The sequence below is a fragment of the Schistocerca nitens genome, chromosome 2 (genome assembly GCF_023898315.1).
Source record: "Schistocerca nitens isolate TAMUIC-IGC-003100 chromosome 2, iqSchNite1.1, whole genome shotgun sequence".
Taxonomy (NCBI): domain Eukaryota; kingdom Metazoa; phylum Arthropoda; class Insecta; order Orthoptera; family Acrididae; genus Schistocerca; species Schistocerca nitens.
In genome coordinates, this window is record NC_064615.1 from 925,118,792 (window position 1) to 925,131,884 (window position 13,093).

The 13,093-nt window shown below is 43.4% G+C and overlaps 1 protein-coding gene across 1 annotated transcript in view; it reads right to left on the bottom strand.

Moving 5' to 3' along the window:
- LOC126235454 (Down syndrome cell adhesion molecule-like protein Dscam2) overlaps nt 1–13,093 on the bottom strand; it is a 289,196-nt gene that overhangs the window by 12,877 nt on the left and 263,226 nt on the right. Inside the window, exon 19 of the mRNA XM_049944177.1 lies at nt 6,175–6,336. Within this exon, the coding sequence (XP_049800134.1) occupies nt 6,175–6,336 (162 nt within the window). The remainder of the gene's footprint in view (nt 1–6,174; nt 6,337–13,093) is intronic.

Here is a 13,093-nt window from a genome sequence, read left to right on the forward strand (position 1 = left end):
ATGTAATGTATTGCGAATACATAGAAAGAAGGATCCTTTATTGTATGATTACATGATAGCGGAACAAACACTGGTAGCAGTTACTTCTGTAAAATATCTGGGAGTATGCGTGCGGAACGATTTGAAGTGGAATGATCATATAAAATTAATTGTTGGTAAGGCGGGTACCAGGTTGAGATTCATTGGGAGAGTGTTTAGAAAATGTAGTCCATCAACAAAGGAGGTGGCTTACAAAACACTCGTTCGACCTATACTTGAGTATTGCTCATCAGTGTGGGATCCGTACCAGATCGGGTTGACCGAGGAGATAGAGAAGATCCAAAGAAGAGCGGCGCGTTTCATCACAGGGTTATTTGGTAACCGTGATAGCGTTACGGAGATGTTTAATAAACTCAAGTGGCGGACTCTGCAAGAGAGGCGCTCTGCATCGCGGTGTAGCTTGCTCGCCAGGTTTCGAGAGGGTGCGTTTCTGGATGAGGTATCGAATATATTGCTTCCCCCTACTTATACCTCCCGAGGAGATCACGAATGTAAAATTAGAGAAATTAGAGCGCGCACGGAGGCTTTCAGACAGTCGTTCTTCCCGCGCACCATACGCAACTGGAACGGGAAAGGGAGGTAATGGCAGTGGCACGTAAAGTGCCCTCCGCCACACACCGTTGGGTGGCTTGCGGAGTATAAATGTAGATGTAGTTGTAGAACGGCCTCGTATCACTAGCAGTCGAGGTGACAGGCATCTTATCAGCATGGCTGTAACGGATCGTGCAGCCACGTCTCGATCCCTGATCCAACAGATGGGGACGTTTGCAAGACAACCATCTGCACGAACAGTTCGACGACGTTTGCAGCAGTATGGACTATCAGCTCGGAGACCATGGCTGCGGTTACCCTTGACGCTGCATCACAGACAGGAGCGCCTACGATGGTGTACTCAACGACGAACCTGGGTGCACGAATGGCAAAACGTCATTTTTTTGGATGAATCCAGGTTCTGTTTACAGCATCATGAATGTCGCATCCGTGTTTGGCGACATCGCGGTGAACGCACATTGGAAGCGTGTATGCGTCATCGGCATACTGGCGTATCACCCGGCGTGATGGTATGGGGTGCCATTGGTTACACCTCTCGGTCACCTCCTGTTCGCATTGAAGGCAATTTGAAAATTGGACGTTACATTTCAGATGTGTTACGACACGTGGATCTACCCTTCATTCGATCCCTGCGAAACACTACATTTCCGCACCATAATGCACGACCTCATGTTGCAGGTTCTGTACATACCTTTCTGGATACAGAAAATGTTCGACTGCTGCCCTGGACAGCACATTCTCCAGATCTCTCAAAATCTGAAAACGTCTGGTCAATGGTGGCCGAGACCCTGGCTCGTCACAATACGCCAGTCACTACTCTTGATAAACTGTGGTATCGTGTTGAAGCTACAAGGGCAGCTGTACCTGTACAGCCCGCATCTCGTGGTCGTGCGGTAGCGTTCTCGCTTCCCACGCACGGGTTCCCGGGTTCGATTCCCGGGGGTCAGGGATTTTCTCTGCCTCGTGATGGCTGGGTGTTGTGTGCTGTCCTTAGGTTAGTTAGGTTTAAGTAGTTCTAAGTTCTGGGGGACTGATGACCATAGATGTTAAGTCCCATAGTGCTCAGAGCCATTTGAATTTGTACCTGTACACGCCATCCAAGCTCTGTTTGACTCAATGCCCAGGCGTATCAAGGACGTTATTACGGCCAGAGGTGGTCGTTCTGGGTACTGATTTCTCAAGATCTTTCCACCCAAGTTGCGTGAAAATGTTATCACATGTCAGTTGTAGTATAATATATTTGTCCAATGAATACCCGTTTATCATCTGCATTTCTTCTTGGTATAGCAATTTTAATGGCCAATAGTGTAAGGTTCACGAAAGATTTCAGAAAATCAGTACAGATAATGAGCCAAGAAAAACGTAACAGATAAAAGAGCATATGAAAAATAAGCTCACAAAGATTTTTTTGTAACATTTATGAATGTTGTATGAGTCTACCATTCGTCACACCTAAGAATCTAGTTGGTAGTCCAAAACCGCCCATGCCGGGCCCATCCTCCTGGAAGTGACGTTAAGAGCAGTTGTTACGATGTGGTGTCGCAAATCGTTTAGGTAATGCGGCAGAGGTGGAACGTAAATATGATCCTGGTAGTAACCTCATAAGAAGAAACGGCAATGCGTCAAATGGGCGACTATGGTGGCCCCTCCAGTAACACAAACAGCGGTCGCAACACAGATTAATCAGCGATGCGGTGAAGTCTCATTCTGGTAATCTCGTACACAACTGTGGAAATGTGACGGCCGCTACTTTGTTCAGAGACGAAACCCCTGCTACCAGTTTCAAGTTGTGGCAGCATTTAGAGATGAGTTCTCTCACTGAAGAAGAGGGTTCCACAGATTGTCTTGTTGATTACAGCTCAGAACTCGTTAAGTTAATCTGAATCCCAGACATGTTCGACAGTTGCACACGAGATCTTTGTTCCGCATATGTATGAGTTGTTTTTCACGGCAAAATGGAAAGTGGTTCCGTCAATGAAGACTAATTTGTTTTCGAAGTCACGATTTTCGAGATGATTTTGGATGGTTTCACTCTTAATCACTCTGTTGGGAGAGAGATGTGTTTCACAGTATCGAAGATGAACAAGTGTCGAAAGCTCTTAAGGCATGCATTTTTGAGCCCATGTTTACTGGACATTATTTCTTGTTTTGATGAGTACTACCACAGTGTATTCTGTGTGGCCACTTTTCCTTAACATACTGTGACCAAGGGAGGTGGCGCAGTGGTTAGCACACTGGACTCGCATTCGGGAGGACGACGGTTCCATCCCGTCTCCAGCCATCCTGATTTAGGTTTTCCGTGATTTCCCTAAATCATTTCAGGCAAATGCCGGGATGGTTCCTTTGAAAGGGCACGGCCGATTTCCTTCCCAATCCTTCCCTAACCCGAGCTTGCGCTCCGTCTCTAATGACCTCGTTGTCGACGGGACGTTAAACACTAACAACCACCACCACCTTAACATACTGTATACGCCCATTAAGTCTGTGCCATTTATAAATGAGGCGAGGAAGGGAACGAAGGTTATATTTTATAAAACTTCTGCAGCTTCTGTATTTCTCTGCTGCAGTAAGACCTGGACCCTTTCCAAACGACAGATAAGCGCGAGCTAATATTTCTGCGGCTCCCGGCCGAGAGGGCCTGTTGATGTTGTGTCCCTGCACGTGCCTTCCGGCTGTGTTTGAGGCGTGTCCGCTATTGCTGTAGCGGAACCGTTCACCTTGGCCGCTTGCCTTCTTTACGTTCAGATTTACCTTTCCCTTCTTAAGGCTCTGATGTTTGAACTTCTAAACGTTCTGCATAAAGAGCGATGTCGTACTTAAATTTTAACGTAGTTCCTTTGCCTTTTCAAATGTTTGCATATATACTTGGCGTGCTGAGGAAAATTTTAATCTAATTTCCGATCTGATTGCCAGCTTCTATTTTTCATTATATCTCACTATTCTTTGATTCAGCTTAATGTCATTGTATCCATTCAATGTGTGTAAGAAAATTTGTCAGATCTGCCATACTTCGGTATTAACTCCGAAATACCAGCTCTAACCATAATAACTGTCACTGTTTAGGAAGAGAGTGCAAGAATTATGTTTTACTTACTTATTGCTTAAGTGAGATTTTATCATGATTTATTTTTTATTTTTTTCTGGCACTAATTCCTTGGTGTAGCAAGAATAGAATGTTGAGTCACGTCAATCTGTGGTTAAATTGAAAGAGGCTTATTTTCATTTAATAACCTCATATATTCATATTTGGTGATTGTTGTATTTTATTTGGTGCTCTCATGTGCGTTGTAAATCAACGTGATCATTCGAGGGACAAATGATGCAAGAGTTGGGGAACCACCCTTCCATGTGATTCTTTTGCTGCCCCAACCTAGACCTTGAGGTTTCAATAGAGAAATACAGAGTTTGGAATACATCCAATAAATAACTGAGGATGCAGGGGGGAAGTGCTAATTTGAGATGTAGCACTTTTGACGAGAGAAATTGGTGGTGGGCTGCACTAAACCTGTAGGAGACCTGGCGACAGAGCAATCGCAATTTGGAGTTGGTGCTGTCCCCTTTAGAGACGTCTTGCAGGATTAGACTGTAAATGCATGTAAAACACTAACCGGAGCACTGGGTTGTTACAGTGAACAAGGAAACGAAGCTCTGCGTATTATTTACGTTATCAAAATATTCCACGTTTTCTTCTACAGAACAGAACTCTACATAGTCGCAGACCATAAGCCACTAATTTCGCTTTTTGGCCCAGAATGAGACAACTTCAGAAGAGAACTCAGCATTTGCAGCAATGACTGCTGTTCACTAAATATTTAGTATTGTGACATCCGATACCGGACCACCACTCAACACGCCAACACTGCTAATAATTGTCCTGACCACGAGTTCGATAAGAAAACAAAACACCTTGTCTCCAACTTGATAAAAACGTTAGTGAAACGCTTGATCAATTCTACGGGAGGTACCTAGACACCCTAGACACGCAGTTCAGTACCTTATGCTCAGCAAAGAAGCACAATATTGGATCGAGAACCTCGCCAAAGCCACAGAACCTACAAGAAAGCACAGTTTTTTGATGCGTCACGAACTTAACCTTAATTAACGGGTGCTTCTACAGGCCGAAGTGTAGTTCAAGGGTCAAGTTGTGATAACATTTATGCTTTGGCCTCACATCCTGCAGCTATAACTTGTCCATGAGTAGGACCATCTAATACACTACTGACAAAATTTTCAGTCATTTTACGTTTTCGAACAAATTCACAATGCAGTATTTTGGAACACAACATCTATTTTTGTTACGAATAGTTAAATGTTACATCAATTACACAGAATCAGTAACTTTTTCGTTGTAGATACCTACTCGTACTGGATGAGATGGGGAAGGGAATCGGTCGTGTTTATGACAAACTAACTACATCGTTGTGTTACTTGAGCGATATAAGACAACTGTAGAAGACAGATGGTAATAGACATACACACCTTTCTTCAGCAAAATGAGAATCCAGAGTCGTAGTCGCTGCACCATCTCGCTCCGTGCCAGATAATTTCAGGCAGGATGAAATAGGATTGCTGCGGCATGTTATAGGTTAGCCCCGACGTTAGCATTAAGTGTTACAGAGGAATTTAGGGTAATGTGTGACTTGATGGTCGGGCGGGAACTCAAAGTACATTCGTGCACGAAAATTTTGTCCACTGTTTCTACAAATACCACTGCGTGAGAATGTTTTCCATTTATTTATTTTTAGTCATTAGTCTTCTAACACGTTTTGCCCCTGCTCTCCACGAATTGCTTTTTTGTCCCAATCTCTTCATCTCAGACTAGCTCGTGCACCATATACTCTCGATTATCTGCTGGATGTACTCCAACATTTGTCTTCCCATGCAGTTCATATTCTCTACAGCTGTCTCTAGTATCTTGGAAGGCATACCCTGATGTTCTATCAAATGTCCAGCCCTTTCTTCTTGGCAGTGTTTCCCATACGTTCTACCTCTCACCGATTCTGTGGAAACGTCCTCATTCCCTATCTTGTTACTCCAACTAATTTTCAGCATCCCTTTGTAGCACTACATCTCAAATGCTTCGCCGCGTGGACTGGCCACGCGGTTAGAGGCTCCCTGTCACGGGTAGCGCGGCCCCTCCCGCCGGAGGTTCGAGTCCTCCCTCGGGCGTGGGTGTGAGTGTTGTTGTTATAATAACTTAATTTAAGCTGGCTTCAGTAATGTTTAAGTCTAAGGACCGACGACCTCAGCAGTTTGGCCCCTTAAGAATTTACACACATTTGAACTTTTTTTTAGATTCTTCCATTCTATTTTTTTCTGTTTTCACCACAGCCTGTTATTCACTACGTACAATGCTGTGTTCCAAACGTATTTTCTCAGAAATTTCTTGCTCATATTACGGCCAGTACGTAGAATTGGTACACTTCTTTTGGCCCTGAATGCCGTCTTTTCCTGTGATAGACAGTTTTTATGTCCTCGTTTCTAGGTAATATAGGACCTAATCAAGAAAAAAATTTTCACAGTTTAAATCTGAACAAATGTTGCACAATTTAAATATCTAAAATATAAAGCCTTTTCTCTTACCTGGGAACCTCTCCCGTTTCCTGCGTAAGTACGAGAAGAGCACCACTCCAGCGACGATAAAAGCCACGAGGACAGCTATAAGGGTAACAATGATGGCGGGATTTCTCCAGAAATGGCCGTTCGTCCAACCAGCCTGCACAATTAGCTCTGGAGCGACGACACCTACAAAATAATAACACAGATGTATATGCTTATGACAGAAACTTCTAGCATTTAAATGACAGGTCTTATACTTTTATTTAATTCTATTTCTCATCAGTTTCATTGGTTTATAAACAAAGAAGGCAACAGTATTTTTATTCAACGTTTTTAACGCATGTAAAGATACTGAATGGTTTGTAAAGCACTGGAAGGTGCTTCAGCGGGTAATGTTTTTAATCAAGTTGTGAACGACTTTTAGAGAAGAAGAACGTTTTCTTTTATGTGTGTGGGAGGTGCAATCAGAGAAATAAACGTGAGTCATAAGTTTACGGATGTTGCGATGAAAATCGATATAGGATTTTCAATGACCATCGGACCAATTACTAATATTTAGCTTGTTTAAAGCAGAAATTTTATACAGCGCACGTGCTGGCATGGCGATGACCAACGTTACGTCCGACCCGATAAGTAATTAAATTATAAATGAATGTGTAGAATGCCATTTAAAACAGTGAAGCGAGGAACAAGGGAAAATCAGTCATACTATTTCATTACACAAAGAAAAGCTTGGATTGTTAAATGGCCCAAGGGAACCAGCTACTTAACTAAATACTACTCTTCTGCTACTAGAACTAGGATACGAGAAATGTTTCAAAAATAAATAAATGTCACACACTCTACCAATTAGGATTATACAGGGACAATTCGAAACATGTGGTAAGCCGAGTAAATATGCATTCAGTATGATGTAGCTGCAGCAAATATGGACGATTTACACTGATCTAAATGTCTTTGCGTCTTCATTTAATTATTCTTCTTCGATCCTTAAATTACATTTCACTACATTTAATTCGTTTCATAAGAACTAAAGAGTTCTCATGTCCACTTGAGTGCCAGTCCGTCTGTTTCAATAAATAAACTGCGCGAAAATCTATTTATTCTATATGTTACATTTGTCAAAGCTACTCAACGTGACAGAACTTTGACTTTCCTCATGAAAATTTAAGATGTACTGGTTTCATAGTGATACAGTAATTGCAAATGTCACGGAAACCTTAAATTTTGTCAGGCACATCGTCTGCACTAACAAATATTTAGAGGCTTATCGTCTATGTTTCAGTCATATTACAATTATGTAACAAGTGATGGCGTTTTTTCCTTAACTGCGGGTTCCAATAGTTAAAAATGATTCAAATGGCTCTGAGCACCATGGGACGTAACATCTGTGGTCACCAGTCACCTAGAACTTAGAACTACTTAAACCTAACTAACCTAAGGACATCACACACATTCATGCCCGAGGCAGGATTAGAACCTGCGATCGTAGCGGTCACGCGGTTCCAAATTGAAGCGTCCAGAACCGGTCGGCCACACCGGCCGGCCTAGAAGTAGTTAGTAAAAGAGTGGCCAGTTATAAGAAATTGCCATCAGTCGACCCAACGATGTCCTCTAAGTCTCATTCAGTGGAGACAGTAAATGATTTGGTTTATAATAACCAGTTGGTTCCGTAGAGAATATAAACATGTGAAAATGTGCTGCTATTAAAAAATAAGTACATGGTAATATAAAAAATGTCTGAAGCATTTAGAGTGAAAACCGCAATGTAGTAATTAATTTAATGACAGCGTTGTCTGAGCTGCACATAACTTCCAGAATGTCTCCGTATTTCATTTCAGTCCATCATTACATAACGCTTCTGATGTCTGTGAGATTACACAGTTAATAAAATCATCTGCCAGATATGAAAAATTCTCTGATAATAGCGATCATAAGTTCCATATTGTAAAAATTAATATCTTATGTTTTATTGGCTAGGTCCTGACTGTTCTTTCATGTACTAAAACTTAAGCTCTACGATAAATTTCTTCAACATATGTGACCTCAGAAATCATTTTCAGGATACAGCAGTTGTTTGGCTAAAATTTTATTCTGTAGTATCCATATTTCATTGATATAGAAAGAAATTAATGAAGTAATATCAATCATTTCATAAATAAGTGGAAAGCATTAGTTACAGGAGGCAGAGCGTACAAATGTGAGGATCATAACAGCTGCTGGAGTAGATTTACAAAACGGGTTCTTTAACTAACTGAAAAGAACGTCACTGCACTTATATTTGGTTATCTGTTCAGAGCTGCAGCCAGTAATTTACCTACATACACTCCTGGAAATTGAAATAAGAACACCGTGAATTCATTGTCCCAGGAAGGGGAAACTTTATTGACACATTCCTGGGGTCAGATACATCACATGATCACACTGACAGAACCACAGGCACATAGACACAGGCAACAGAGCATGCACAATGTCGGCACTAGTACAGTGTATATCCACCTTTCGCAGCAATGCAGGCTGCTATTCTCCCATGGAGACGATCGTAGAGATGCTGGATGTAGTCCTGTGGAACGGCTTGCCATGCCATTTCCACCTGGCGCCTCCGTTGGACCAGCGTTCGTGCTGGACGTGCAGACCGCGTGAGACGACGCTTCATCCAGTCCCAAACATGCTCAATGGGGGACAGATCCGGAGATCTTGCTGGCCAGGGTAGTTGACTTACACCTTCTAGAGCACGTTGGGTGGCACGGGATACATGCGGACGTGCATTGTCCTGTTGGAACAGCAAGTTCCCTTGCCGGTCTAGGAATGGTAGAACGATGGGTTCGATGACGGTTTGGATGTACCGTGCACTATTCAGTGTCCCCTCGACGATCACCAGTGGTGTACGGCCAGTGTAGGAGATCGCTCCCCACACCATGATGCCGGGTGTTGGCCCTGTGTGCCTCGGTCGTATGCAGTCCTGATTGTGGCGCTCACCTGCACGGCGCCAAACACGCATACGACCATCATTGGCACCAAGGCAGAAGCGACTCTCATCGCTGAAGACGACACGTCTCCATTCGTCCCTCCATTCACGCCTGTCGCGACACCACTGGAGGCGGGCTGCACGATGTTGGGGCGTGAGCGGAAGACGGCCTAACGGTGTACGGGACCGTAGCCCAGCTTCATGGAGACGGTTGCGAATGGTCCTCGCCGATACCCCAGGAGCAACAGTGTCCCTAATTTGCTGGGAAGTGGCGGTGCGGTCCCCTACGGCACTGCGTAGGATCCTACGGTCTTGGCGTGCATCCGTGCGTCGCTGCGGTCCGGTCCCAGGTCGACGGGCACGATGTACTGTGGAGACCTCACGCCCCACGTGTTGAGCAATTCGGCGGTACGTCCACCCGGCCTCCCGCATGCCCACTATACGCCCTCGCTCAAAGTCCGTCAACTGCACATACGGTTCACGTCCACGCTGTCGCGGCATGCTACCAGTGTTAAAGACTGGGATGGAGCTCCGTATGCCACGGCAAACTGGCTGACACTGACGGCGGCGGTGCACAAATGCTGCGCAGCTAGCGCCATTCGACGGCCAACACCGCGGTTCCTGGTGTGTCCGCTGTGCCGTGCGTGTGATCATTGCTTGTACAGCCCTCTCGCAGTGTCCGGAGCAAGTATGGTGGGTCTGACACACCGGTGTCAATGTGTTCTTTTTTCCATTTCCAGGAGTGTATATATCAAAGGCAGAAGGAACACGCCAAATAAAAGTGAGAGTGAAATGCTAACCATTTTAGAGACATTAACTGTTGTCCCCGTTCTCACAGTTTTGCCTTCAGTGCAAATGATTACTTAGAGTGTGTTTGGGATGGGTTCAATATTAAGTTTTAAATAATAATGACGTACTGATTACTGATGACACGTGAGAACTACTGGAGAGGTTATTATATATGGTTTTTTTAGCATAACGAAAGTTGACATGGAAGCTTCAACATGAAAAGGTTTTAAATGCTATAAAAATGAGAATTTCATTGATAGTGTACGTAACAAGAAATTAAGAATTAATGTAAGTTTGCGACGTTAAAAAAGTATATATGAATTGCTGCATTTACATTTTGGTATACAATATTTCAAATTTACAAAATTTTGATATATATATATATATATATATATATATATATATATATATATATATATATATATATATATATATATATTAATTCTGCAATCTGTCTGTCATTTATGGTTTAAAAGAAAGAGGTTTAGTGGTTCTAAGAATAACTACGCGAGTATCTGTCATCTTAGTAGGTGACGATGTCATTGAGTTAGTTGCTGCATGCCCATGAGGCATTCCCGGACAATATACTGCAGCAAAATCAAATTCGCTAAGGCTTTAGGTCCTGCAGCTAAGCTTGGTTGGACCCTTTAATCCAAGAAGCCACTTTAGTGCGGTGTAATAACCTTAAGACACCTCCCACACAGATAACATCAAAAATATGTGATACCAAAAATTATCGCTAGATTTTCTTTTTCCGTAGATGAATAGATTTTTCTTCTGCGTTATGTATGTGGAAGCATAAGCGATCGGGTGTCCCTTCCTATCCACCTCTTGGTGATTCAGGACACAGCCGAAGACATGGCTGCTCGAATAACAAGACAAGATAAACTGTTGAGATAAAATTTACTCCTTATCTTTAGGAAATGCGTATGGGATCTTGCTACATCTGCAAATTTTGAAATTTATTTTCTATAGCAATCTGTGATCCCAAGATATGATGACACTTATTTCACTGTGCTAGGCGTTGAAAAATACATTACAGTTTGCACAAGTCTCGTGTTGGTACATACCACATCCTAGCATATAATGTGGCCGAGGTAGCGGACCTCCGGCGACACAAAGCATTTTTCTAAGCTGAGGGAAAGTCATGCTGCTTGCAAACATTCGAAAAATTTCCACTGTTGTACTTTGTGCTCTGCGATGTCCTTGGGTGTCCTACTGCCTTATTTAGGTAAACAACGTATTGCTTTGGTTTCAGGCCCCACAAAACCCCTTGGAAAGTCACCAGCCCTTTTTTCACACTACAAGCATGCGATAAAATAGGAATTCACGATTAATAATATGCTCCTGGCTGTTATGCTGTGATCAAATGACTTTCGCATTTAAACCCATCGTTTCGTCCCCATCTGCAGAGGACATTTTCGAGGAGAGTCGCAGCTCCTTTGAGTATGCTGTTCACACTTGGATCGCTACTGGCTGCAGCAAAATTCCGTTTACGCGTGCTTCCGTGTGATGGTGTGACGTGACATGCTCTGGATATACGAACGCAGTTGGCCGTTGTCAACTGCCGTCGTCTGCTGTTGCTATCACCGCGTGGTGGATGACGGGTACGTATCTTCGTCGTCTGCAGGATCCAAAAGTCATCCAGTTTCACTCCCTTCTCCTCCCTACTAAATTTCCTGGGGCGTTTTACAATCTCTGTAGTTTTTCATGATATCCATTTGAGTCTTCCAGTACTTGAGTTCTATCAAAACGAATGTGGTGGTCTCTTCTTGACTGCAAAACAAGTTCCGAAATCTGTTCATCTCACCCTCTCCCCCCCCCCCAACCCCTCTGTATTGGTCTTTGTGCTCTTCTACAAGATTTTAGACCGTTCTTTCTGCAGTACCTACATACACCTCCCCACCGCTACACGGAACCCTATAAATTTCTGCTTTTTCCAGACGTTTGCGACCTTGCAATATGGTAGGTAACAACCTTAATGAAAGGCAGGAAAGCTTTCGATTTCAAAGGCGCTAGTGCATCGCTATGATTTCTGTGCAGTAGTCTTAACGCTCTTTTTACCTCAGCGAATGAATAATGGATGCTAAGCAATACATTGGCGAGACGTCTTAATTCCGCGTCACACAGCTCTGGTTCACAGAGTTTCCTTACTCTGTCCATGACAGTTTTTATGATACCCCCCTTTTGTTGTGGCTGATGGTTCGAATCCTGGTGTACGTAACGGCCAGTGTGTGTGTGTTTTCTGTAAACTGTGTGGTCTAAGCTACCATATTCTTTCTTGAAACGTATCACACCAAGATAATTTAATCTTCCTCCTGCCTCCTTCTCCACGCTAATCTGAATCTTTGGAGAGCTGACTCTTACGGAATGAAAACATTAAGGTGATGTGTACCAGTCTTCCATCGTGGAATGACAGGAACAGCGGACGACGTCAATCGACAACGGCCATTTGCCTCAGCTATACAAAACAATTGATATCAAGCAACTGGCGGACGCACACGTAAACGGAATTTTGCTGCAATCAGTGGCGAGCCAGTGTGTGAATCAGACATGCAAAGAAGCTGTTATTCTCCTTGAAAATTTTCTCCGCAGATGGAGGCGAAACGTGGCGTATAAATACGAAATCCACTTTTTAATAATTGTGACATTTCCGGATGTGGAAGTTTACACTTTAAGATACTGGAATTGTCCAAACTGAACTTAAAAATGCGGTTTTGGGCCGATCTTCAATTGCTACATTTAAAAACTAGTGATAGCTGCTGCGTAAATCCAAGTTGCTGAGGTAACGGCATTGCCCCACATCGACCACTGTCTCTGTGATGCTCGACGTGGGACAAGCATCGGTGACTGTTCGCTGAATCGCAGCACGAGGTATAAGCGTATTTCCCATCTGAGGACCTCTTGGGTGTAATTACTACCGAAGCTGACCAGGGACTAGTGCGTTCGTCTATATTCCATTCCGAAGCTGCTGGTCAATAAGCTTCTATATCACTGGTTGTAAACTGTGTGGGACACCGTGTTCATTGTTGCATACACAGTGAAAATTCTGTGTTGCGCCAGAGTTCTAGCTGGCAGTGGACCAGGTGAGTTAAGTAATTCTACAATAACCCTATCATGTTCGCTTCGATGCGACACATTTCCTCTTAGTGCGGTTATACTGTCAGACTAAATGGTTCAAATGGC